The following is a 23821-nucleotide window of genomic DNA, read 5'->3' as shown; positions in this document are numbered from 1 at the left end:
GATGGAAGAAAAGTGAGATAAAAATGAAATCTGGAAATAATAAAATGAATAAAAACATTTGCCATCCTCTGTAGCATGCAGGCTACAAGCAATGGTACTTTCCCCATTTTATATGAACATCAATAGTTTTACAGCTACTTACAACTAGGATATGTACTGTTGCACTAGTCACGCATTATATTTAAAGAGAGGGGAGTGACTTAAAACCATGGATAGCTGCTGGAATAATTAAAGAGATCCACAGGGTTTCTGTCATTACCAAAGAAATAAAGTGTTCCATACCAACACAAAGCTATAGGGAGAAAAGTATTTGGGGAGCAGCATTCATAATGAAAATGAAAAAAGCGTGTTAGTGCAGAGTGGTTATTAATCAAACATGGAAAAGTGAGCCCTTTCCAAAAGGAAGCAGGCTAGAAAATGAAAACTTAATTAGTAAGGGAAAATCAGGGTGCTTTCCATTCTGTTTAGCCCTTGAGGGATTCTGTTCATAATACTAAAATTTAATGCCATTAAAAAAACAAAAGTTGCAGGAAAGGATAATTTTATAAAGTTGAAAAAAAAATTCTACAATTTGCTTCAAGGCTCATTACAGGGTACTGGTATTAGGGTTGCTAGGTGCCCTCTGACCACCAGCAGGGGATGGGGTGGGTATGGTTACCAGATCTATGTTGGGAACCTCTTGGAGATTTGGGGATTGGGCCTAGAGAGGAGAGGGACTTCCATGAGACATGATGCCAATAAAATCCAACCTCCAATGCTTCCATTTTATCCAGGAGAGCTGATCTCTATAATCTGGAGATGAGGTATAATTCCAGGAGATACCTGGAGGCTGGCATCCCTAGCTTGTATTGACCTTTAAAACTATATGGCCTGGGGCCAACATACTTTAAGAACCACCATCTTCCAAATGAACCTACCCATCCACTTTGGTCATTTTGGAGGCCCTGATTCAAGTGTCTCACCATCTGAAAGCTGGCAGCCTGAGAAAGGGCCTTCTCAGCCGTGGCAGCAAAACTTTGGAACTCCCTCCTCAAGGCTGCCAATGAAGGCAGAGACAACCACAAAACAGCTGAGACAAAGAAGTGGAGCCAACCACAAAATGTCAGGAGATGAGGTTATGCATAACTTATAACATCACCTTTTCAGTGTTTCATGCAGAAGCTCTGCTTAACAAGAAGCCTTTTTAAAAGCATATACATAGCTTACCTTCAGTCACACACTGAAGACCCTTACAAGAAGCCTTTTTAAAAGAATATACATAGCTTACCTTCAGTCACACACTGAAGACCCTTATGCTATGGTGTCAGCTGCTAACAAAGATTTTTTTTTTTTAATCTGCACAGCCAATTAGAACTCCAATGGTCAATCAGAAGCCCTGCTGGACCAAAGTCCCACCTGGCCCTAGCCACTTTCTAAAAATACTTAGCAAGCAACAGGAAAGGTATTGGCAGTAGCAATGGTCATGAACTGAACCACAAACCAAAAATTGTCAAAAATTTCACCTTGTTCATGGCTTGAAAACCAAAATTCGTGATGGGTCTACCGTCACGAACTACCACAAACTTTTAAAGCAGTTAGTGGTGGCTTGTGGACAAAGCAGAAAGCAGGAATTTAAAGGGACTCCCTTTAAACTCATTCTGTTCCCCAGGAAAGCTGCAAAAAATAGCTTTTTCAGGCTGTCTTCTGCAGCCTCTTTAAAGTTTAAAGAGAGTGCAGAAAAATGCCTGAAAAATAGATAGGTGGGGAGTGCCTTCTCCCTTTGAATTTTAAAGAGACTACATAAGACAGCCTAACAAACAGCTGAATGGCAGTGAACATGTGTTCCCCATCACTAAGCTGTTTTCCAGGTTTTTGAAGGCTGTATTGTGCAGTCCCTTTAAAATTTAAAAGGACTGCTAAGATTGCCCAAAACAGGCTGCTCCCCACTGTCCAACTGTTTTTCAGACTTTCTGCAAACCCTTTTTAAGGGGACTGTGGTCCCTTTCAAAGGGGTCTGCAGGGCCATAAACCAAGAACTGGTTTGGCTATAAACCACAAACTGACATGAACTTCATTTTCTGGTTCATGCCCCTCCCCGGTTGGTGTCAGGTTGAGCCTGCCATGATTTCTTTCTTCTGAACTATGTTAAGTTTTGTTTCTTTAGTGCTAACCTGGAACTTTACCTTGTTAAGTGGGTGCAGAAGGGAGACAGAGGACAGAGACCTTGTTATACATATATCATTGTTGTAACAAGCTTTTTTATCTAGTTGTTATAGTAACGGGCCAGTTTGGCCTGGGAATGCAATTGTGACCTTTAGGGTGGGAAACCTTGGAAGATGCCTTGTGCCGCGCAGCACGAATTTCTATGGGAACCAACGAACCCAGGGGGGCGGGGATAATGTTAGCCTGCGTCTTTTGATGTGTATAATTGTAACCTCTTTGCCTATCTGGTCATTCCTGGCAATGGCTTTCTAGCAGAAGGTTATCTTTTGTATCTGACATTAATAAATCCTAACAATATTCCTATGAGCATGGATTTATGGAGTCGATAACTGGTAGAACCTTACAGTTGGTAGGTGTCATGGTGCCTAGGATAACACATTGGGGACCCCTAGTCTAAATATATTACACATCCTTACCAATGTTCGGGTGTTTCAGGAGGCGGCAGATTCTAGCTTCTCTTTCCAATTTCTGGTGATCTGCAGGAAATATTAAGATTCATAATTTTAGCAAGAAGCTTTATATTTGATGGACTATTTGTTAAAGTGTAACAAAACAAGAGGTAATACATGCAGAAATATGGACTCTATGTTAATAACTAAAGAACAGTGAGCCATCATGTCTATACCCAGAGAGACCTTGATTCGCAATCCTCCTTCAATCTAGCTGAGTGCCTTTAGTGAATCTCTTATTTTTCCTTAAAATGTCTCGCAAGGTTGTAACGATAAAATGGAGATGATAATCTTTTACACCCTGAGCAATACCGGTGGGATGAAAATATGACCAATAGATGGAAATACAACATAAGAGAGTAATTGACTTTCAAATGATCAATTGAACTCTCATTATTTTACATATTAAGTTAGTTAATTAGCCATTCCATGCAGAAACAATTATTAAAATCATTGTAACACACTAGGAATTAGACCTGGGCTGCTCTCACTTCAGATCTTCCAATTTGGTCTTCAACAAGATGCTCTGCCTCTCTGCTTAACCACCACTTGTAATGTGGGGGATAATAAGACTCATGTGCTTTGTAGTGGATTTGTAAGTATGACTGGAATGATGAACATAAAAATACCTTCGAAGCACAACATAATGTGAAATATTATTACTACTACTACTATCGGTTTGCCTTATAATGTCAGCTATCTCTTTTAGAAAAAGTGGGCATAATGCTTCATTGTATGGAGAAAATCCTCATGGAATTAGGCCCTCTGTGGCAATATGTAGATTCAGTCAGAGAACTGAATCTTTATCACATGGGGAACAGGACAGCTTTGAAAACTGACAGGAAAAAAAGATCTGTGCCCCTAAAAGTAGACATTTGAGAAGACTGTCTTTTTCTTGTACTAATTTAGGGGTAATTTACACCCCCTGCCAATCCCCAGTTGGGGGCAGGGGGTGTTCCAGTTTGGAGGCCCTCCCCCTCGCTTCAAGGCTATCAGAAAGTGGGGAGGGGGGAGGAAAATGTCTTCTGGGCACTCCATTATACCCTATGGAGAATGGTTCCCATAAAATGTAATGGAGAATCGATCTGTGGGTATCTGGGGCTCGGGGGGGGGGGGGTGCTGCTTTTTGAGACAGAGGCACCATATTTTCAGCATAGCATCTGGTGCCTCTCCTCAAAACACCACACAAGTTTTAAAAAGATTGGAACAGGGAGTCCAAATTTTTGAGCCCCAAAAGAAGGTGCCCTTATCCATTATTTCCAAATGGAGGGAAGACATTTAAAAGATGCACGGTCCCTTTAAATGTGATGAACTCCCTTTGGAGTTCAATTATGCTTGTCACACCCTTGCTCCTGGTTCCACCCCAAAGTCCCCAGATATTTCTTGAGTTGGACCTGGCAATCCTATGCCACATTCATACTTGACCTACAACATCATATTTTAACAACCCTGAATTTAAATTTGAATTAATTCAGCTTCTAGTGCCTCTATACAGTTCTCTTTCAGGGCCACTGCTTTTAAAGTTGAAAGTTAAAACAACTTCCTAAAATGCCCAAATGACTAAAGCACAGGAGGGAGATTTTTAAAAACATAAACTGTCAAAAGTAGTTTAAATATACAGCCTAGGTAGACAAGCAAAATTATCAGAAATTTAAAAGTCAGGGGGAAGAGAGACTGAAAATGTTCTTAATTTTTTTCTCCCCAGAAAAAAAAAATTAAATTGAGGGGAAAACTGAAGTATATGCAATACTTATTTCCTATCCATCTTAACATTATTTACTACTTTAACATTATAAATGCATCATTTATACATTAGACAGAATAAAAATTATACTATTTGGTATAGGCTTGACATTTACAATGTCTCTACAAGCAAAAATTATAAATGAGTGAGACAGACAAATACAACCTGTGCTACCTTAGCATGTGTTTTTGCCAATTAAGAAGTAGGAACAAATACAAGTTGAAAACAAAATATTCATTTTATTCTAAATAAAAGGAACTGTATTATTTAGACAAAAATGGTCTCAAAGCAGTCACAAAAGTACTTTATGGGGAGTTAAATACTGAACTTGGGCTGCCAGGTCTGCCACTATAGCAGCCCCCAACTCATACCACCACTTGGTACAACATTTTTTTAGAATTCCACAGGTAAAAGCATGAAGTTTCAGGGGAGTCCTAGAGTATAATTCTGATGCAACAATGTCACTTCTGGATTTATACTGAAAGTTATGTTGCACTGCCAAAGTGTTGCTGTTTTATATGTCTCAAGCCTCCCAAAGGTAGTCAGCAGTTGGCTGATGGGGGCAGGCAATCCCCCAATTTTGCAGGTCCCTGCCTGCCCCTGGTCAACAGGAAGGAATTCCACCTCATTTCCTCCAAACAGTTACATCACATGTGACTTGTCTGTGTCACCTGGAAGTGATGTTGGTAACATGGGGGGGGGGGGGGGTGACACTGTTTTTTGGGCAAAACTCTTATGATTTGAAACTGATTTTATCATAGCATTTTGTCCAAAAAACAGCACCACCCTCAACTCACCAATGTGCCCACATCACTTTCAGGTGAGGCAGGTATGTTCCATGCGATATTGCTGTTTGGGGGGAAATGGGGAGTGAGGCCATGTCACACTCCTGGAACATCCCCTCCATCCTCTGCCTATGGCGATTTGGTCCTAGAAACCCTACTGGCAACCCTATACTGACCTCTTCATTTGTACATTTTTATAACAGACATTATATCATATTTACTGTTGATAACTGTCATAACATTATATCCTTAAAAACTGCTGTATGTGCTGGCAACATACATATGAATTATCATTCTCTAATGCTGTAGATCATGCTACACAAAAAACCCTTCATACTACATTATGACTGAGTAAATCTTGTCTTAAAAAGCATTTTGCTGATTTCAAAAGAGAAAACATTCTATAGGATTTTGCTCAGTGATTCCTCCCCCCACCCCAAATCCTAATCTTTCTGTTTGAAAAAATGAATATGGTCCTCAGAAAATACCGGGGGGGGGGGGAGTTTGCTCACTGTTTTCGCAGAAAATATGGGGGGGGGGAGAGAGGTCTGCTCACTGTTTTCACTTTCCTCAAGAGTTTTCATATCTGTAGGCAAAGGTGAGCTAAAGATTATTATTAAAAGATTCTGAAAGCCATCTATATTTAATAGAATAGTGCAGGCCTAGTATTGTCTTGTTAATCGCTTAATATTGAAGTATACAAGTCTTCTGAAACGCAAGAATAAAACCCTTAAGTTTAGGCGGCAAGCCAATTTGGGTTCTTGAAATCGGGCCAGTTTGGAGCACAACCAAGCTGAGTGTATTATAGCTAGCAAAACAAAGGCCTCAAAGAGTGCTGCAATTACTTGTGATTGAAGGAATAATTTACAAGTGAATTATTTTCTGATCTTCAGCCTAATTTTCTGCTTGTTGGAGAATAGCTCATGATTTCCTCTGAGTCATCTATTATTAACCAATCGTTTGGTTTTAAATGGCCACTGAGAAGGGATAGCACCTTGGAAGAGGAGGGCAATCAGAAGGGTGACAAGCACCTTAGTTAAATTCTCACAGGTGGTCAAGCCAGGAAGTAGAATCACTGTCTCTTTGCCAATTCTACAGCCATTCTGTACAGTTGGGCATGCTTGAGGTGATGTCGGCTTCTAACAAGCTTACCCCCGTTTTCTTCAAGGACTCCTTCAGGCTGACTTCTCTTTACAACTGAGCTGCAGGCCCTTCATAATACAGCGCATGTACTGATGGACAAGTCAGTGTGTATTGTAAATGCACTCTGCTTGAAACAATACCAAATTAAATCCCTGGCATCCCCAGTCAAAGCGTCTGGTAGCAAGTGCTGGGAACGAGCTTTCATTTTTAAAGGCATTTGTGCTAAAATGGCCACAGATCAATATTTCCGGTTCGGAAGTTACAGCAAACAGCCCCTAAGAGACTTTTATGAGAGGTTTGCCCCCCTGTTTCCTGCAGGCCAAGTGAGCAGCCTCCATTTCTGACCTTGATATCCCATTGAGATAAACAAATGAATAACATTTATAATGAAGGTATTTCTTTGCAACATTTTTATACCACCTTTCCACCCAATCAGGGTTCACAAGGTGGCATAACACAGAAACATCTAAACAATGTAAATACAGTTAAAAATATAAAATTCCATTAAATAGTGTAAGCAAAGAACACTAGGAAGATCAATTACAATTACTGGAGGTATGCTGGACAAACAAAAAAGTCTTCACTGGCTGGTGAAAGACACTGATCTTTCACCAGACAAATCTCCCTGGGGAGGGAGTTTTAAAGTTTTGATGCCTCAACAAAGAAGCTACCCTCATCCATTCCAAAACTGCCTCCAGATACCTATTCACAATTTCCAGTCTTCCTGGGACCTGCTAGTACTGAAAGATAGAGCCAAGTGTCATTTGCATATGAGTGGTAGCTCAGCCCAAATCTCTAGATAAATTCTCCCAGTGGCTTTACATAGATGAAAAACATAGGGGATAAGATGGAACCTTGGGGGATCTTGTAGGGCAAAGGATAAGGGCAGAGCAGCAGTCCCCCAGCACCACACTCTGAAACCTACCCTTGAGGTAGCACTGGAACCACTGCAGAACAGTGCCTACCAGTCCCAGTCCCAAAAGGCGAGCCAAAAAACTACCAAGAGATCCAGGAGAATTAACAGAGACACACTTCCTCTGTCCATCTCCTGGTGCATGTCATCCACAAGGTCAACCAAGGCCACTTTAATTCCACAACCAGGCCTGAAGCCAGATTCTAACAAATCTAAATAATCAGCTTCATACAGGGATCTCTGGAGATGGCCAGCCACCACTTGTGAGCAATCACCTTGCTCAAGAATGGTACATTTGAGACTGGACAGTAGTTATTCAACTTTCCTGGTTCAGACTGGGTGTCTTTAGGAGTACACACACCACCACCTGCAGGAGCAACTACCTCATCTCTCAGGGAGGCATTTTCTGACTCTCTACCAGCCACCCTCCCTCTCCTCCTGAAACTGAAGCAGCCAGGAGGGGCAAGAGTCATACAAACGAGGTGGTAAGACTGAAACTTCCAAACATCCTGTCCACATTCTTAGGCCGTACAAGGCACGCTGGCACCATCCAATCCTGTAGCTGCTAATGTACAGTCCAAGTCAGAACAGATGTGAGAGATTTTATCTGCCAAGTGCTTAGTAAAATTATCACAGCAGTCTGCAGAGCAGTCCACCTCCTTCTAGTTAAAAGCTAAGCTTCCACCTATATTGGCTGTAGGGAATATTTAACCACTATCATTTAAGAATATTAGCCGCTCTCTACTGTTCTGCCCACTATTTCTCATTGTGTAAAGGCACTGTCAATTAATGTTTGCCATATGTACAACTCCTTTAGGTCCCTGAGTAAATAAATATCACCATTATATACTATGTAAAATTTTTAATATCACATATATTTGATATGAGTCTGGTGAGGCTAATAGCATTGCCTATCAGGTAAATAAAAACGCTGAGTAGATGTGGCAGAGGGATAGAGAAGCAGCATGTAACTTTGGTTAGGATTGAACTGTTGAATCTCTTATCTTTATTACCAATTTAGTAACAGCAATCCACATTTATTATCTTGTTGATGAACTAGTTCAGCATTGGAAATGTCATATGTCCAATGTGTATGGATTACTTCTTAATGATATATGCATACAGTGTGCAAAAACTTGGACTCCCCTTGAGAAAGGAGGCAGACAATGTACCTATGCTCCATCCATTCAATTTCCTCTCTCCATCATTGTGGCTTCAGTACCAATGCAGAATGCTGGCTGTGACTTATCACATGTGCTTTTACTCACAAAATACACCAGCAACTTACTTGGAACACTGTAGAGACACTTAGGCTATGGGAGGAAGTGGACCGAAACAATATTACATACAGTAAAGCTGAATATACTTTGCTTTATAATCTGTTGGGAATTTTAAAATATAAACTGGATTTGAATGTTGAGATTGCTGTAATAACTTCCATATACCAGTATATTACCAGGCAAAGCTATGATGCAGATAATTTTAAAAACTAATGGTGTACAGGAAGAAAAACTCAAGTAGTAACACTGACTTCTAGTATAACTCTTTTCCCCTTGATAGTTTCGAGATACCCACAATACAATCACCTTACTTTTTTACTAAGATTAATTTGATACAGTGCATTCAAGCAGTAGCCTTATGGCTATCAAATATTATTAATATTACTGTAAGCAAATGATTTTATTTACATATTTAGGTCAGGATCCAAAGCCTGCACTACCCAACAGGATTGTCTACTATAGATCTCTGGATCAGCATACACTCACTAAATCACAAACTGCTTTTGAAACACCCTTCCTTTTCAAAACTGGACTGCCATGATGCATGAGATTCAAGGCTACTTAGTCTCCTTTGGATCTACTTTCCTAGCTCTTTCGATTCTTTTCATAAATTGATCTCTGGACATAATGAATGAGTACATAGTGCCTGCTGGCCCCACATTTGTTCCACTGATGCAGAACATAACCTGTGAACAAAAGACTTTGACGTGAACAAAATATGGAGCAAGCATTCATATGATTAGGAACACTAGCAATGGGTCCCAACTATGTGTCTACTCCTACTATGTAGGCTTTTGTTCACAAGTTATACTGAATACACATAGGATGTAATCCTGAATACACTGGATGTAATCCTGCTGTCTCCACTGTGCATGTTCAGTCTTCCAAATTAATACAAGAGACTTCTTTAATATGGGATTTCTAAGGGCAGCCAAGGCAGAGGTATTTGTAGAAAAGATGTCTTTGAAGTAGGGTTGCCAACTCAGGTTTGGGAAGGCTGGGGGGGGGGAGGCAGTGCCTGGGGAGGGTTGGGATGAAATAAAGTAAGGAAGTGATGTCATACAGAAGCCATCTAAAGCTGCCATTTCCGTCAGAAGTAGGGTTGTCATTCCCCAGGTCCTGGTAGGGGTTCCCCTGCTTTGGCGGGGGGGGGGCTTCTGCCTGCTGCTGGCCAGCTGGCTGGCAGCAGGAAGCCCCACCTCCAAACATCAATGTGTTGGATCAACCCTATGCTGCTCTCTTACCTGCACAGTGGCACATGGCACTGGGACAAAAACTGGGAAGATGGGCACATAAAGGCTGAGGTATTTAGGAATCTCCTCCCCTACTGTACTGATCACTGCGCTAGGAAGGCCAGCTGAGGACTTGCAATAATGCTCAGACAGAGAGAGGGATCCTCATTCTTGTGGCTCTCCCCCTTACGTACTTAGTTTGCCATTGTGAGCAGCTGTGAGCAAAAGGATTCTCACTCTCAATCTTGCTCAGGACATCCCCCCACTTCCGTTTTGCACAGCTTGCCAGCATAATCTGAAGACAAGCTGCATCACACCTGGGCACATGGGAAGCCAGACTTGGTTATGACCAGCCTGCTTTTGCAGTCTTGCCCTGTGCCTCTGCCCCACCCCCGCCTTCCCTTAGGCACAGCCCCCCCTCCACATGTGCCAGCACCTTTGGTGCCAGTGGCAGCACCAGTAGCCAACCTGCTCACTCAGTGGCTCTGCAGTCCATGATGAGGCTTTCCACACTGTGCCTTTTGGCTTGGAACAGTGAAGTGGGCTGTGAAAAACAACACCCCTCAAAAGTTCCTCAGCCCTGGCAAGGGCTGCCCCACACTCTTGTTCCACCGAGGGATATGCAGCACATGGAGCTGCCTGATGAAACAGGTTGCCCAAGGCAGTGGGTGGCTGCAAGGCTCAATGGCCAGGTAGGTGTACACCCTAAGCAGCGGGGGGGGGGGGGGACTGCTTGCTACTGTTGCTCCATTCCTTTGCACTCCCCTGCTGCTGTCCCCTTGCTTTGCCTCTCCCCCCCCCCCCCACAACCAGCCCAGCACCAATCCTCATGTCAGCCCAAGCACCTCCGTGATTTGCATAGAGGCCAAGGGAATGGGGCAGCTGCAGTCAGCTCAGCGGCCAGCCACGAGCAGCAGGCAGTGAAATGACAGGGAACTGCTGCCATGAGGTTTGGTAACTAATAGCTGCTGCTAAGCAAGAGCCAAAAGCAAAAGCAAAACAAAAACAAGAAAACCCCCACTGCCAGGAACAGAGGAACTCACCACCACCACCACTTGACACAGAAAGGGAAGAAGCCAGCCTGCAAATGCTTTAGAATCAGGGAGAAACTGAGGTGGGCAAGGCCAGTGACGGGCAACGTTGCCAATGTGATGACAACATTTCTGGGTGATATCACTGTGTTGGGGATATTCCACCCACTCCTGGAATCCCCCCCCCCCAAAAAAAAATCCTGCTGCTGGCACGACAAGGGGACCTGGCAATCCTAAGGAAAACAGATCTCTTTACTTAGGAGATAAATTGTAATTCCACGAGAACACCAGAGTCTACTTTGAAACCAATGAGTTCACAAACATGCACATGGATGATGATGATGGTGACGATCATCATCATTGTTATCATCATCTAGATTTTATATTTCCCTCTCCTGTAAAAACAGGGCTCAGGGAAATGTACAAAATTAGGCATAATGAAAAAATGCATAAATCAGAACAGTTAAACACAGTAAAACAGCAACCAACCTAAAACATGATGCTAAAATAATCAATTGTGTCACCGCCTCATGGGGCAGAGACTAAGGAGTGCCAGTAGATGAAACCGTTGTCCTCAACCAAACACCTGTCGGAATATCTCTGCCTGACAAGCCCCACAGAACCGCCACAGGTCCCACAGGGCATGGGGTGGTACTCGGCAGAGCATTCCACCAGGTTGCAGCCAGGACAGAAAATGCCATGGGTCTGGTCAAAAACAGCCAGATGTCTCTCAGACCAGAGACCACCACTAAGTTCTTATCTGCTGAGTGTAATATTCTTCTGGGGGTTTACCAGGAGAGGCTATCCCAAAGAAATGTGGGTCCCAGACAAACAGGCCCGCAGAGGGCTCCAATCAGGGCCTCCAGCAACTGGCTGTCATCTGCTTCATTTTCCGTTGCCTGCTTTTTTCGGTCGCCATTTTGTGTTTCTCCCCAGACAGGCCAGAGCAGCAAAACAGCTAGACTGGTACAGTACAGACATTGTCTGCAGTTTTTTATATAATTCATAGCAAGAGGTGACATTTATCAGAGACTATAAAACAAAATATTGCAAGCGGGCTAATATTTTAAGCATGTTTTATTTTAAGCAAAAAAAAAAATCTTTAATTGTGTGTCTGTGCCCTTTATAAAGTTTATATGTCCACTACCTGGCATTACATTTTATGATACACATGGCTCGGCCCAACAGGGTCTCATTTATGTTAAATCTGGCCCTCATAGCAAATGAGTTCGACACCCCTGATTTAAGGCCTTTCTAAAGGATGAATAAAATGCCTTGTTCCTGCTAACCATGTGACTAATTTCTCCAAGCAATACTTTACCCGGCCAAGTTGTCAGAACATATCACAAAGCTACACAGCATCTAATATACAATAAGAAATATTGAGGCCTGTGGACTGATTAATTTTAAACAAGGCTACAAATCACCATCAGATGTTCTTGTTGGTTTCTTGTTGGTAGATGCCATTCACAGTATGCTAAAATAACATCACCAATTGAATGTAGTGACCTGGACTGCACATTATTTTGCTGAACTCCGCAGAATGGCTTCATCCTAATTGTTAAATCAGGAACAACATTTTTAACAAGCTTCAGTCTGTTACTCAGCAACTGTCCCAAAATACAGCTGCCCTCATTTTCTTTTCTAGAGATGATGATACTTTGACATTTCAAAGGACGGGCCTTTTTCAGTTTACGTCACCAGAGAATTCAAAAGCAGCTTATTATTCACATCACATGGCATGTACTTCTTAAGGTGTTCCACACAGAAAGTACCCACATTGTTTGAAGCGGAAAAAACAGCCCCCCCCCCTCCCCACACATCCCACCCATCCAATCTTCAACAAGGCCCCTAGGGAACACTGGTTCCTGGACTTTTCACAAATAACGTTTTTTCTCAACCCAAATACTTCAGCAAACATCACCTTCTCCTAGGGAAACATTTGAAACTGTTGTCTTTATTTACTCTTCTCTCAGAGGGGGCTTATGTTTAAAGACTCTGTTCTAATATATCAGCTACTACGGACATTAAGAAAAAAAGTGTTTTCCTCCTCAACAGAGACCAATCTTCCTAATGTTTCCTGTTTTTAAGTACTTGTCAGGTAGCTGTTACTGCCAGGACAACTTTCCCATAGATAATACAAAGCATAATGGATGCCTCTGTGCAATATAAGGATGCCCCAACAAGATCCAGTTTTTTCTAATGGCCCACAGGATGAGAGCACCAACAGACCCCAAATTAGGACACACACTGTGCCTCGAGTTATGTCTGTGCATGGGCACTGCATCATCTTTCTGTTCAACCAGCCTTTTGAAAAATAAGAGAAAGAAAATGTATCCAATTCTTTTGAGATGCTTTGTGATCACTGAATAGATCAGGATGGAATAATAATTTAAAAACCCTGTTGACTTTAACGATTCATCCGACAGGCATGAAAAAGGGCATATATGTGCTCAGCTGCCGAAGGATTCCGAAACAACAATACATATTTTAAAAGAGGATTGCATTTATCCTTCACTGAATGCTTTCCTGTGGCTCTTTCTCCCTTTACTATATTTAGCTCTTGTAAGAGCTGCTGATCTGGCACACACTTCAGAACCTGAGAATCTAGAGAAAAGGCACAAGACAGGAGGGTGGCAAACCTACTTTCTATGTTTAAAATAATAATTTTTGCATTATGAGCAGTAAATGAAGGCTTATCCATGCTTCTTGCAATCATCTCTATGATTGCCTTATGAAATATATTCTTTGTATTATTCCAGTTTGACTGGTAGAGAATTAAGGTGGATGTCACTGAGACCACTGGCTCAAACCCAGCCATTTTGTCATAGCTGATCAGCGCTATGAAACCAGGTAGTGAAGTTAACAATATCTGCCGAATCATAACAAATTCTATGCATTAAAATGGAACTGTCATAAATTTATAATCTGAGAGTTGTTTTAGGAAGTGTAAAGAATATGTCTTAAGCAAAAATCAGTTCATGACACAAACAAATCCCATTGCACACAGAGACGTAAAAATCTGAGAAGCAAATAATTTTTTTTAGAATAAATGTTTTTTAAAAGATCCCCCAGAATTTTGGGGAAAAATTGAAATATATGTAATACTTATTTTCTTCTTGTACTTATCTTATTGCTTTACCAACTTAAAATGCACAATTTATAACTTACTTAGCACATATAATGATAGTATTTGACTTATATATGATACTTTAATGTTCCATCTACTGTGCCCTTGCCTGTGTTATTCCGTCCATGGCACACACGGGTTGGGATCTGTTAACTGTATCACAGATCACCATCTACTGATAGTCAATTAAGTATCTGATGCTGTGGGTTTTAATGACTTCTTTATTTTTATGTTCTATCTGTGTTGATTGTCTGTGTTTATACTTCCTGTTCCCCGCTCTGCGCCTGCTGTGCAGGGAGAGTGGGCTAGTATTTGAATAAAGTAAGTAAATATTATCTTTGTCTTTTCCATTATTATTATCTTTGTCTTTTCTATGAGAGGCAGTTTGGTGTAGTGGTTAAGTGTGTGGACTCTTATCTGGGAGAACCGGGTTTGATTCCCCACTCCTCCACTTGCACCTGCTAGCATGGCCTTGGGTCAGCCATAGCTCTGGCAGAGGTTGTCCTTGAAAGGGCAACTGCTGTGAGAGCCCTCTCCAGCCCCACCCACCTCACAGGGTGTCTGTTGTGGGGGAGGAAGGTAAAGGAGATTGTGAGACGCTCTGAGACTCTTCTGAGTGGAGGGCGGGATATAAATCCAATATCATCTTCTTCTTCTATGTGCAAAATTAAAAATATGACCTAAACTAGAGGGGGAAAGAGAGAGTATGTAAACAGCACCTCATGTTACCTTAGCACAAGTTATCTTAATTTTGAGAAGTGCAAAGGGGAGAGTACAAATTCTATAGTAAACAAAAGAAAGTGTATTATTTGGACAGAGACATTCACAGGTATAACAGCATATTCAGACAGTTCACACTGAAATTATCATCTGTGGACAATCATCATACACTTCATAGTGTATTATGGACAAAACTAGTCACATTTAAGCAAACAAATCCTGAAATTATGTTGCACAAGTCTACACTATCTGCTCACATCACAGGTTGTAACAAGTTCCATAAAACTTCTCTACAATGCAAGTGACTGTGTGACTGTAGCCAGTTTGGTGTAGTGGTTAAGTGTGCGGACTCTTATCTGGGAGAACCGGGTTTGATTCCCCACTCCTCCACTTGCACCTGCTGGCATGGCCTTGGGTCAGCCATAGCTCTGGCAGAGGTTGTCCTTGAAAGGGCAGCTGCTGTGAGAGCCCTCTCAGCCCCACCCACCTCACAGGGTGTTTGTTGTGGGGGAGGAAGGTAAAGGAGATTGTGAGCCGCTCTGAGACTCTTTGGAGTGGAGGGCGGGATATAAATCCAATATCTTCTTCTTCTTATATTGAACTGGTTGCTATTCTAATTTTATCCATCAGGTATTCACAATTTTGACCATAAGACTACAAGGATAGAATATTCCTTATCTTCCATTCAGTTTACCTGTCTTGTCATTTTGCTTTGCTGGTAGTTTTAATGACAGTAGCCCACTTCTACATATTCACACACCAAGGAAGATTCAAATTCCAGTTCACAAAACACTAATACAATTTCCAGTTCCAAAAATAACATCTGAGCAAAAAGATAGTTCTCAGTGACACTGATTCTAAAAATAAGTGCTGCACAGATGAAAATGTGAGGCCAGTGTTCCTGATGACTTCCTCCCTCCCTCCAGCAGATTTAAAATCTGTGGTTTGGCTCATTATGCATCACAGCAAGGGACTGCTGATAGTTTTTCAGCTGTGCCTTCACTGAGAGGTACTATGTATTGGAATATGAACTAGGAACCAAAAAAACTGCAGAGACAGGAACTCACAAAGCTACAACAGGTGGCAGTTATTAAACCCTATATTACAAAGCTGTTGTAAGCAACTATTAACCTCCTCCATATGACATGTGGAGTTGATGCTGCTTGATAAAAAGGGCTAGAAGTTTAATGGTGCATCCACACTATACTAAATAATGTGTTTTACATCCAAGTTTTTACTGTGTAAGAATAGCAAAAATCTGGATGTAAAATGCATTATTGAATGTAGTGTGAACACATTATAAGAGTGCCATCCAAAGCAGCATTATAGCCAACCTGAATGGCCTGGGCTAGCGTGAGCTCATCAGATCTCAAAACCTCAGCAGGGTTGGCCTTGGTTAATACTTGGATGAGAGAACACAAAACCTTGGCTTTCTTACTTCTTATATGTCTGAATTAAAATTTATTCCAACAGAGGCAGACAGTGGCAAACCACCTCTGAATATCTCTTGCCTTGAAAACCCTCAGAAGGGCCACCACAAGTCAGAGGCAACTGGATGACACTTTCCACCACTAAACCCACTGACTTCAATGGACTTAGAAAGATACATAGTAAACAGTGCATTAAGTTGCATTTTTTTTGAAGTATCAGATCAGTTCTGTTGGTCCATCTTCACCATGTTTTCTATAGCTGAGTGGTATCAGAATATGAACATGGTTTTCATGTATAATTTTTACCAGGTCTAATGGTTCTTTGGGGAGCTCAGTCAAAAGTAGCATAAGAGATATTCATGTATAAGTTGGACTCTGGTCAGTCCCTTCATGAAGAGTCATTTTAGGTATAATGCCTTTTGTGTACTCTATCCCTCTCTCTGTTTCTCTCCAGCAGCATACAAGGATTCCTTTCCTCCCTTGCTGAATGTGAGCTCTGCCCCTATTGTTACTTTCTATGCAACTATCTCAGTCCTTGAGATAGGTTCCCCAGTCCCTGAAATGGTTTTGCATCCCAGGGAATGAGTAAGGTAATACAGCTGTCCTATTCATTTGGTTACTTATGCACACCAAACTTCACCAGCTTGCATCCATCAAGATCCACTCACAGGCTGGCCCACAGAGTGAGACTTTCATTTCTCTCACACACTGCAACCCAGTAAAGCTCCATAAAATTTTGTTTCTGGATGCCAGCAGATTCTCAGTAACAGAACACTAGCTTCCAATTTTTAGAACTGGTCAGCTGGATACAAGTCAGGTCTAACCACAGAAATTTCTTTTCTATGTATGCAGAGTGTGGACAAACTTGTGTTCAGGAGGGATATACAGTGAGAGCTAAAATAAAAAGAAGAAAAAAAGAAGAAACAAACCACTAAATCATCTTTCTGGTAAAACTTTGATTGACTGAAGACCTCATTCTGGAAGCAGTTCCATTGAATGATACGGTTCGCAGCCTGTAAATTATGAGTCATTCCTAAAGAACCTTGGCTTTGTTACTTCTTTCATGTCTGAATTAACATTCATTCCAGCATTCTAAAATCTGGCTCCCACCACAATAATATACAAGAGATGACTCACAAACTGAATTTCAAGAAACTGTGTATATGAACAACATGGAGAGAAGTCATGGAAACCAAACTTCTTTTGTTATATTTTCTTGTAGTCTGCTCTTAAAGAAAAGCTGCAAATTGGCTGATAATACCATTATTTTATCACAAGCTGTTTACCAGGGCTGCAGTCTCACTACGGAGCATGCCTCATTGAACATACTAGGACTTGCAACTCAGCAAACATAATTATGATTGCACCCCACCCCAACCCCAAAGATGCTTTTGTCCTGGTTTCATTAGAATCCAAGACTGATTCCTTATTAGCAGTTGCTCCACCCCCAGACTTCTGCTTTCCTCAAATCACGCAATTGATTCCCCATCAGTTGCTGCGCAGACGCATTTTGACCCATGGCTCCATCCAATTTGCCTCATGGCTTCTTGGTCTAGTTTTTTAGAGATCAGGAAGCCATGAGAGAAACTGGAGGGAGCTGTGAGTCAAAACATGCCTGTACAGCAACTGGTGAGGAATTGATCACTTGAGCTGGGGAAAACAGAAGCCCCTGGGGAGGGGGTAGCAACTGCTAGTGAGGAACTGATGTAAGTGTTTTGTCTGGGCTGCATTGAATTAGTATTTTTGGGGGGGAGGGGGTTGCTTTTTCAGCAGATTGCTAGACTCAACAAATCTTGCACAAATATTTGGGATTTCAAACTCCCTATGCTATTCATAATCTCCTAACTTCCCTCAGTCGGTTATTTAACTTGACATTCATCCTACCTTACTGTTTTCTCCAACTCCACTTCTCCTTCACCTCATAGAAATATCATTATTTTTATGCTTCCAGTGGCTTCTTCCCTAGTTATTTACCCATCTTCATTACACTTTTATCCATTCATAGAATGATAGAGTCTAGAACCTTTGACCTCTCTCATCATACATAATGTAGAACAACATAAACCATTTTAGTCCATACCAGGCCACTCTTCACTCAACTTCTTTCCTCTCTTTCCTTTCCTTCTGTAATTTTCTGTATAACTATGGGGGGAATACTATTTTTTTCTTTCAGTTGCATCTGAAGAAGTGAGTTATGTGACTAACCAAAGCTCATTCATCATGGAACAGAGTTTGCTAGTCTTCAAAGTCCCACAGGGCTTTTGTTTTGTTTTGCTATAAAAGACTAACAGGGATACTCTTCTGGAATTATCGCATGGAGCCATCAGAATCTCCTGTACAGGCATACCTCATAATAAGCAACTCAGGCACAAGAAACACACAAACTGAGGGCTACCACCTTAAAGCTACTCTTATTAGTTATTTCAAGACTGTCAATTCTTAACCATTTTAAAGAGGCAAAAGAGTAAAGACACCATCAGTATGATCACAGAAATGTCAAGAGTACCAAAGCACAGAACTAAACGACTATTATTTATTTATTTATTAAATGCAACTTCGTTTTAATTATACAGACTTTTCTTTAGCCCCAAACTTTTTCCAAAGGCATCCTCACTTATTAATTTCTTGCTTCTCCAAAATTCTTTTGAACACATAGCTGGAAGCACAAAGCCACAGTCCATCAAAACAGACATAAGGAAAATGACTAATGATGTAGAAAAACAGCTGTTGTTGTCTGACAAGAAAAAGAGTAAAAAACAGAAAACCACTGTTATTAATTAATCATTTGGTATAGAATTCTTTTATTTTCAGAATAGTTTCAAATTCAACTGGAATAGAGCATTCCATTGGTTACTCCCATTACTTACACACAATTCTATTGCCATTATATGCAGATATTACCCTGTGATAAATGGAATAGAGCATTCCATTGGTTACTCCCATTACTTACACACAATTCTATTGCCATTATATGCAGATATTACCCTGTGAAAACCACAACTGATGACTTTTCATTGTATTTTAGGATTCTTCCTTTTTCATTGTGTCTTAGGATTTGTCACATAAAGGTATATTTTATTGAACTTCCATTGTATATATACATTATCTTACATACTCTTATATTTGCAACATTGGTTCAAAAAATCTACACATGTGCTTAAGTAGCAGTGTGAAAACCTGTAGCATAGAATATGACTAAATTTAACACAGAGAAATTCAGAACAGATGCTATTGATGGAACAATGTTAGTTTTGAAGAGACTAATTTAAAACACTGCAAACTACTGACAGAAACTTAATTAAATTGTGAATCAATTTAATAAATACTAAGCAAATCTGGAATGCTGCAAAGGTTTCCAGTGGTCACTGGGCAAAAGCTTAAGAGGCTAGTAGTGACATTAGGCTGTCATTCACAGATGCACCATCTGTTGTCCAGCAGCCAGTCTTCCAACTGCACCGTGACCACTTGACAGCACTGCAATGAAACTATCCCATCATGTAGAATATGAGACTGATTTTTTTTTTAACTTTGCAAACATAACCATGATGGTGTGTTCATTTCAGATCTACAAAGATGCCAGTTTCAAAATGCCCCTTTCAGTGGACTTTATGTAATGCTTCTCTGTTTTATTACTTTCCAATGAGACTGAACTGCACACATCTGAGAAATCCATTCTAACAGGACTTGCATGCACATTTGGCGTGTGAGTATGTGCATGTTCATACATGTGCATACATGTGGGGGTTGTTCTGGTGCAGATGTAAGACTGCCCTCTCCCAACTATTGCTTGTAATTCAGAAGTCAGTCTTTAAAAAGCACACTGCTACAATTACCAAGCCAGAATGTCCTGGGGCATCTGACTGTGGTATGACCTTCAGGCATTCATCCAGCAGCTTTCAGAAAAAATAACTACCCCCCCCCCCCGCCGCCATTTTTCCCTGTGACCACTGATCTCCAAAGCATTTTTTCTTAACCTCACCACTGCTTTAGTCCATCAAAGTTTGTTGAAAGATGCCATTAGCTGATATACAGAAATTTCTCTTTCTTGCTGATCAGAAAATCTGAGAATCATGCAGTAAACAGATTACTAATATTTCTTTCACAAATGTGTATTTAGGATTGTGAAAGATTCTGGCTGGGGAAGAAGGGCAAAAAGACAAATTTATTAACTGAAATTTATTAACTGAAATTTGCAAATGCACAAACATGCATGCACACCAGCTCTCACAATTTCTCATCACATCTCTTGGATTGTGGTCTGGATCACTTCCTTGGCACATAAACTGGGCTAGAGGCCACAACAACCTGCACCAAAATTTGAGATTTTAATATATTATGCAAAGTTAAATACACTGGTATTTGGGAACAAGTTAGGGAAACTGATATATTTAAACTTGTATAGATATGGGAAAGAAATACTGAGAAGGGGAAAATACAGATGAGATACAAAGGAAAGCAGGAACAAGAGAGACTGATAGCTATGCTAAGTCAACACATCCAGTCTATGATCAGTAGGAACCCTAGACAGAATAAATGTTTTCAAGGCCCTAGCAGAAACCAACATGATTTCTTTGGAAAAATTTTTCCTTTGCAGGTCGGAAGGCTAGTATACACTTTTAAAACAGTGAAATTCACAATTTCCAAAATTATGCATGTACTACTTACTAGATCCTATACAATTCCATACTCTACACTGCCTAGAATTTGCCACAGTTGTTTTGCCACCTTGGGCAGATTCCTTGATGTAGTGACATAAGCATTTTCTAAATGAATGAATAAATAAAATATAGTCATTCTCAACAACCCTAGTTTTCTGGGAGGCCATTTTGAGAAGGCACTCAGGTATACTGGATAGTGCCTCTGGTCCTTATACTCTAAAGTTTGGCAAGTTCTGTTACCATTTAATCCATATCTTTTTTATGTTGACAGCTGGGAAAGGGCCATGGCTCAGTAGTACAGAGTCTGCTTTATATCCAGAAGGTCCTGGATTCAATCTCTGACATCGACAATTATAAAAGTAACGGGTGTTGTGAAAAATCTCTGCCAGTCAGTGTAGACAATATTGGCCTTCACAGACCAAGGATCAGTCTCATTAAAAGGCAGTTTCATGTATTCAAAGCACAGGCAGCTGCTCCCAAGGACTAGACTGCCCCAGCATAGCATTAGTATAACATTTTAAAGAAAAATTGAAAACACAAACTTGAATGAATATAATTTTCAGTGCATTCTTTGAGTGGAAAATAAAATGTTATGCAGCACAGAATGTTTTCAATTGGCCTTGGTCTACCAATGCACAAGTATGTTTTGTAATAGTTTCTCTCAGGGCTTTTTTTGAGCAGGAATGCACAGGAACGCAGTTCTGGCTGGCTTGGTGTCAGGGAGTGTGGCCTAATATGTAAATAAGTTCATGCTGGGCTTTTTCTACAAAAAACCCTGAGTGAAACAATGGTGCCATCAGGGGATATGGCCTAATATGCAAATGAGTTGCTGCTGGGCCTTCTCTATTAAAAAAGCCCTCGTTTCTCTTGGAATTTTAAAAGGTCATACCACATGGTTAAAGCTTTACAACTTCTCCAATGCAGCTATAGTGGAGAGAGCATGTTAGTGGTAGGCTTCAGCTCCACAGCAAACTGAGTGCTATTGCACTCTCAGAACTACTCCGAAATCTTGGTGGGCAGTATGCTTTGTATTCCACAGCTCTCTGTAGAGACAGAGCCTACAAGGCATTCATATTCACACACAGAGCTGACACAGAGAAGTTTTAATTGCTACGGTAACTATTAAGAGCCAGCAGGGTACAGCGGTTTCAGTGTCAGACTAGGATTGTGAAGGTTCAAATCTCACTTGGCCCAGAAGCTCATCAGGTGACCTAAGGCCAATCTATTTTTTTCTCATCTGAATTTACCTCACAAGACTGTTGTGAGGATAAAACAGAGGAGAATCTTGTACGTCACCAGTCCAGGAAAAAGGGTAAGATAAAAATAAGTAAGTTAAAGCAGTAATCTACTTTTGAGCTCTGCATATCAACAACACATATGAACACCAAATGAATACAAAACATAAATATATGTTTGTTATTTTAGTTTCCAGTGCTGGTGTTCTCCCAAAGTAACTGAAGAAGAGAAAGTGAAAATTATGTTTTCTTGATCCCATTATTGTTTTCCACCTGCAGGACTTGAGACCTTAAGCTCATGAGTGCTCACTTATCAAAATAAATTTTTCCCCAAAGGTTTTGAAATGGATGTCAGGAATAAGAGTGGGAATGAAAACAAGAGTGAAAGCAGTTCAGTTCCTTACACATGCTATACAATAAATCAAAACCAGCTGAACAAAGATTGGAGAGGTATTTTCTGGCAGCTGCCAAACAGATTCCACCTGAAGGCAGGGAGGAAGTCCAACAAAACCTACAGGTGATACTGGAATAAATTGGGCTAGATTCCCTTTTGCCAGAAAGCACCACCAGGTATATTACTGGAATGCTTCACATGGCAACATAGGTGGGGCAACAGTAAAGCACTGGAATGAACACCTCTCCCTCTACACACTTTGAAACAATGTCAGCATATTTCTGCCCCTGAGCCTGAAAATCAAGACAGACTGCCTTCAATACGGTACAGATAGATATATGAGCATGTACGCGAAGTCAGACCAGTAATCCATCCAGGCCAACTGGTCCCCTTTGACTGCTATAGCTTCTCCAAGGTCTTACACAGAACTGTCTCTCTCTCATCCCTAGTCCCGACCACTGAAAACTTTTTAACTGAAGCTGAAAGATCATGCAAAGGCTCCACACTGGAATTGTTCCTGCTTCCCATATGTTCAACCTGTACATTTGCAAATTATTTCAGAAAAGGAATTATAAACCTCTAATATTGTCTCTCCAAAAGGTCCCATTTTTTAACACCACCCATGATACCTTCTACTACTCAGAAAAGTTAATTTGCTTGAGAGTGGGGGACCTGTGCTCATCATCCTTCATGGGAGAAGGTATTCATTCTACCTAAATCCAAATAGCACTGGATATTGACCAGATAGGAAAATTCAAGAATGGTGAGTGGCTGCAATGGTACCGTAATCAACAATGTGTGGGTTCAATCTATGTATATTGAACTATACCATGAAGATAAGAAAGAATTCTAGCTGTTCTTCTGAAATGCTTTCCTGTATATGTATGGGTAAACAAAGTTCACTGCCCCAGCAATCAGATTAGTATCACAGCTTTCTAGTTACATGGCTTTGAGAGTGCACTATATATAAGACTGAGATTTGTCATTTTGAAGTGATTCGTAACTCGTGTTTAGAATAAAAAATTTATTCTAACTTTCTCTAACACATATGCAATAATTGGAAACCTAGATACTATGTCATTTAATTAACCTTGGATATATGATGACTCAATGTATATCCAGTAGCCTAAGGAGCTACTGGACTCTTACCCTTTTCTGCTGCTACAGACAAACACTGCTACCCATTTTATTTATCAACCTTCCAATTACTGAACTTGTCAAGACTCAAAGAAAAACACAGGTTTTGCATCACAAAAGTTTTAACATTCTAACAAAATTTTCATAACTTGGGCTTTTTATAAATTGGGCTCTATGAAACTTTCACTAGTATCTGCAAGAAAAAAACATTTCAGTGCAGCTGGGAAGTTTGTATTCAACTTTAGTTAACACTCCACTTATGTCAACATTTGAAATTCCAAAATGAATTTCGATAATGTCTGCTCCATGTGTACATGTGGCCATTCCTAATCATATTC

General features: G+C 40.7%; 1 protein-coding gene across 19 annotated transcripts in view; it reads right to left on the bottom strand.

Annotated features, from left to right (window-relative positions):
• The window catches only part of CAMK2D (calcium/calmodulin dependent protein kinase II delta), a 216154-nt gene that overhangs the window by 139884 nt on the left and 52449 nt on the right, over positions 1-23821 (bottom strand). For all 19 annotated transcript variants that reach the window (XM_060246872.1, XM_060246880.1, XM_060246884.1 and 16 more), the window contains exon 3: positions 2619-2678. In XM_060246872.1, coding sequence (XP_060102855.1) covers positions 2619-2678 — 60 coding nt within the window. The remainder of the gene's footprint in view (positions 1-2618; positions 2679-23821) is intronic.

This window comes from Heteronotia binoei, chromosome 9 (assembly GCF_032191835.1).
Source record: "Heteronotia binoei isolate CCM8104 ecotype False Entrance Well chromosome 9, APGP_CSIRO_Hbin_v1, whole genome shotgun sequence".
NCBI classification, from domain to species: domain Eukaryota; kingdom Metazoa; phylum Chordata; class Lepidosauria; order Squamata; family Gekkonidae; genus Heteronotia; species Heteronotia binoei.
This window is presented reverse-complemented; position numbering and strand designations above follow the sequence as displayed.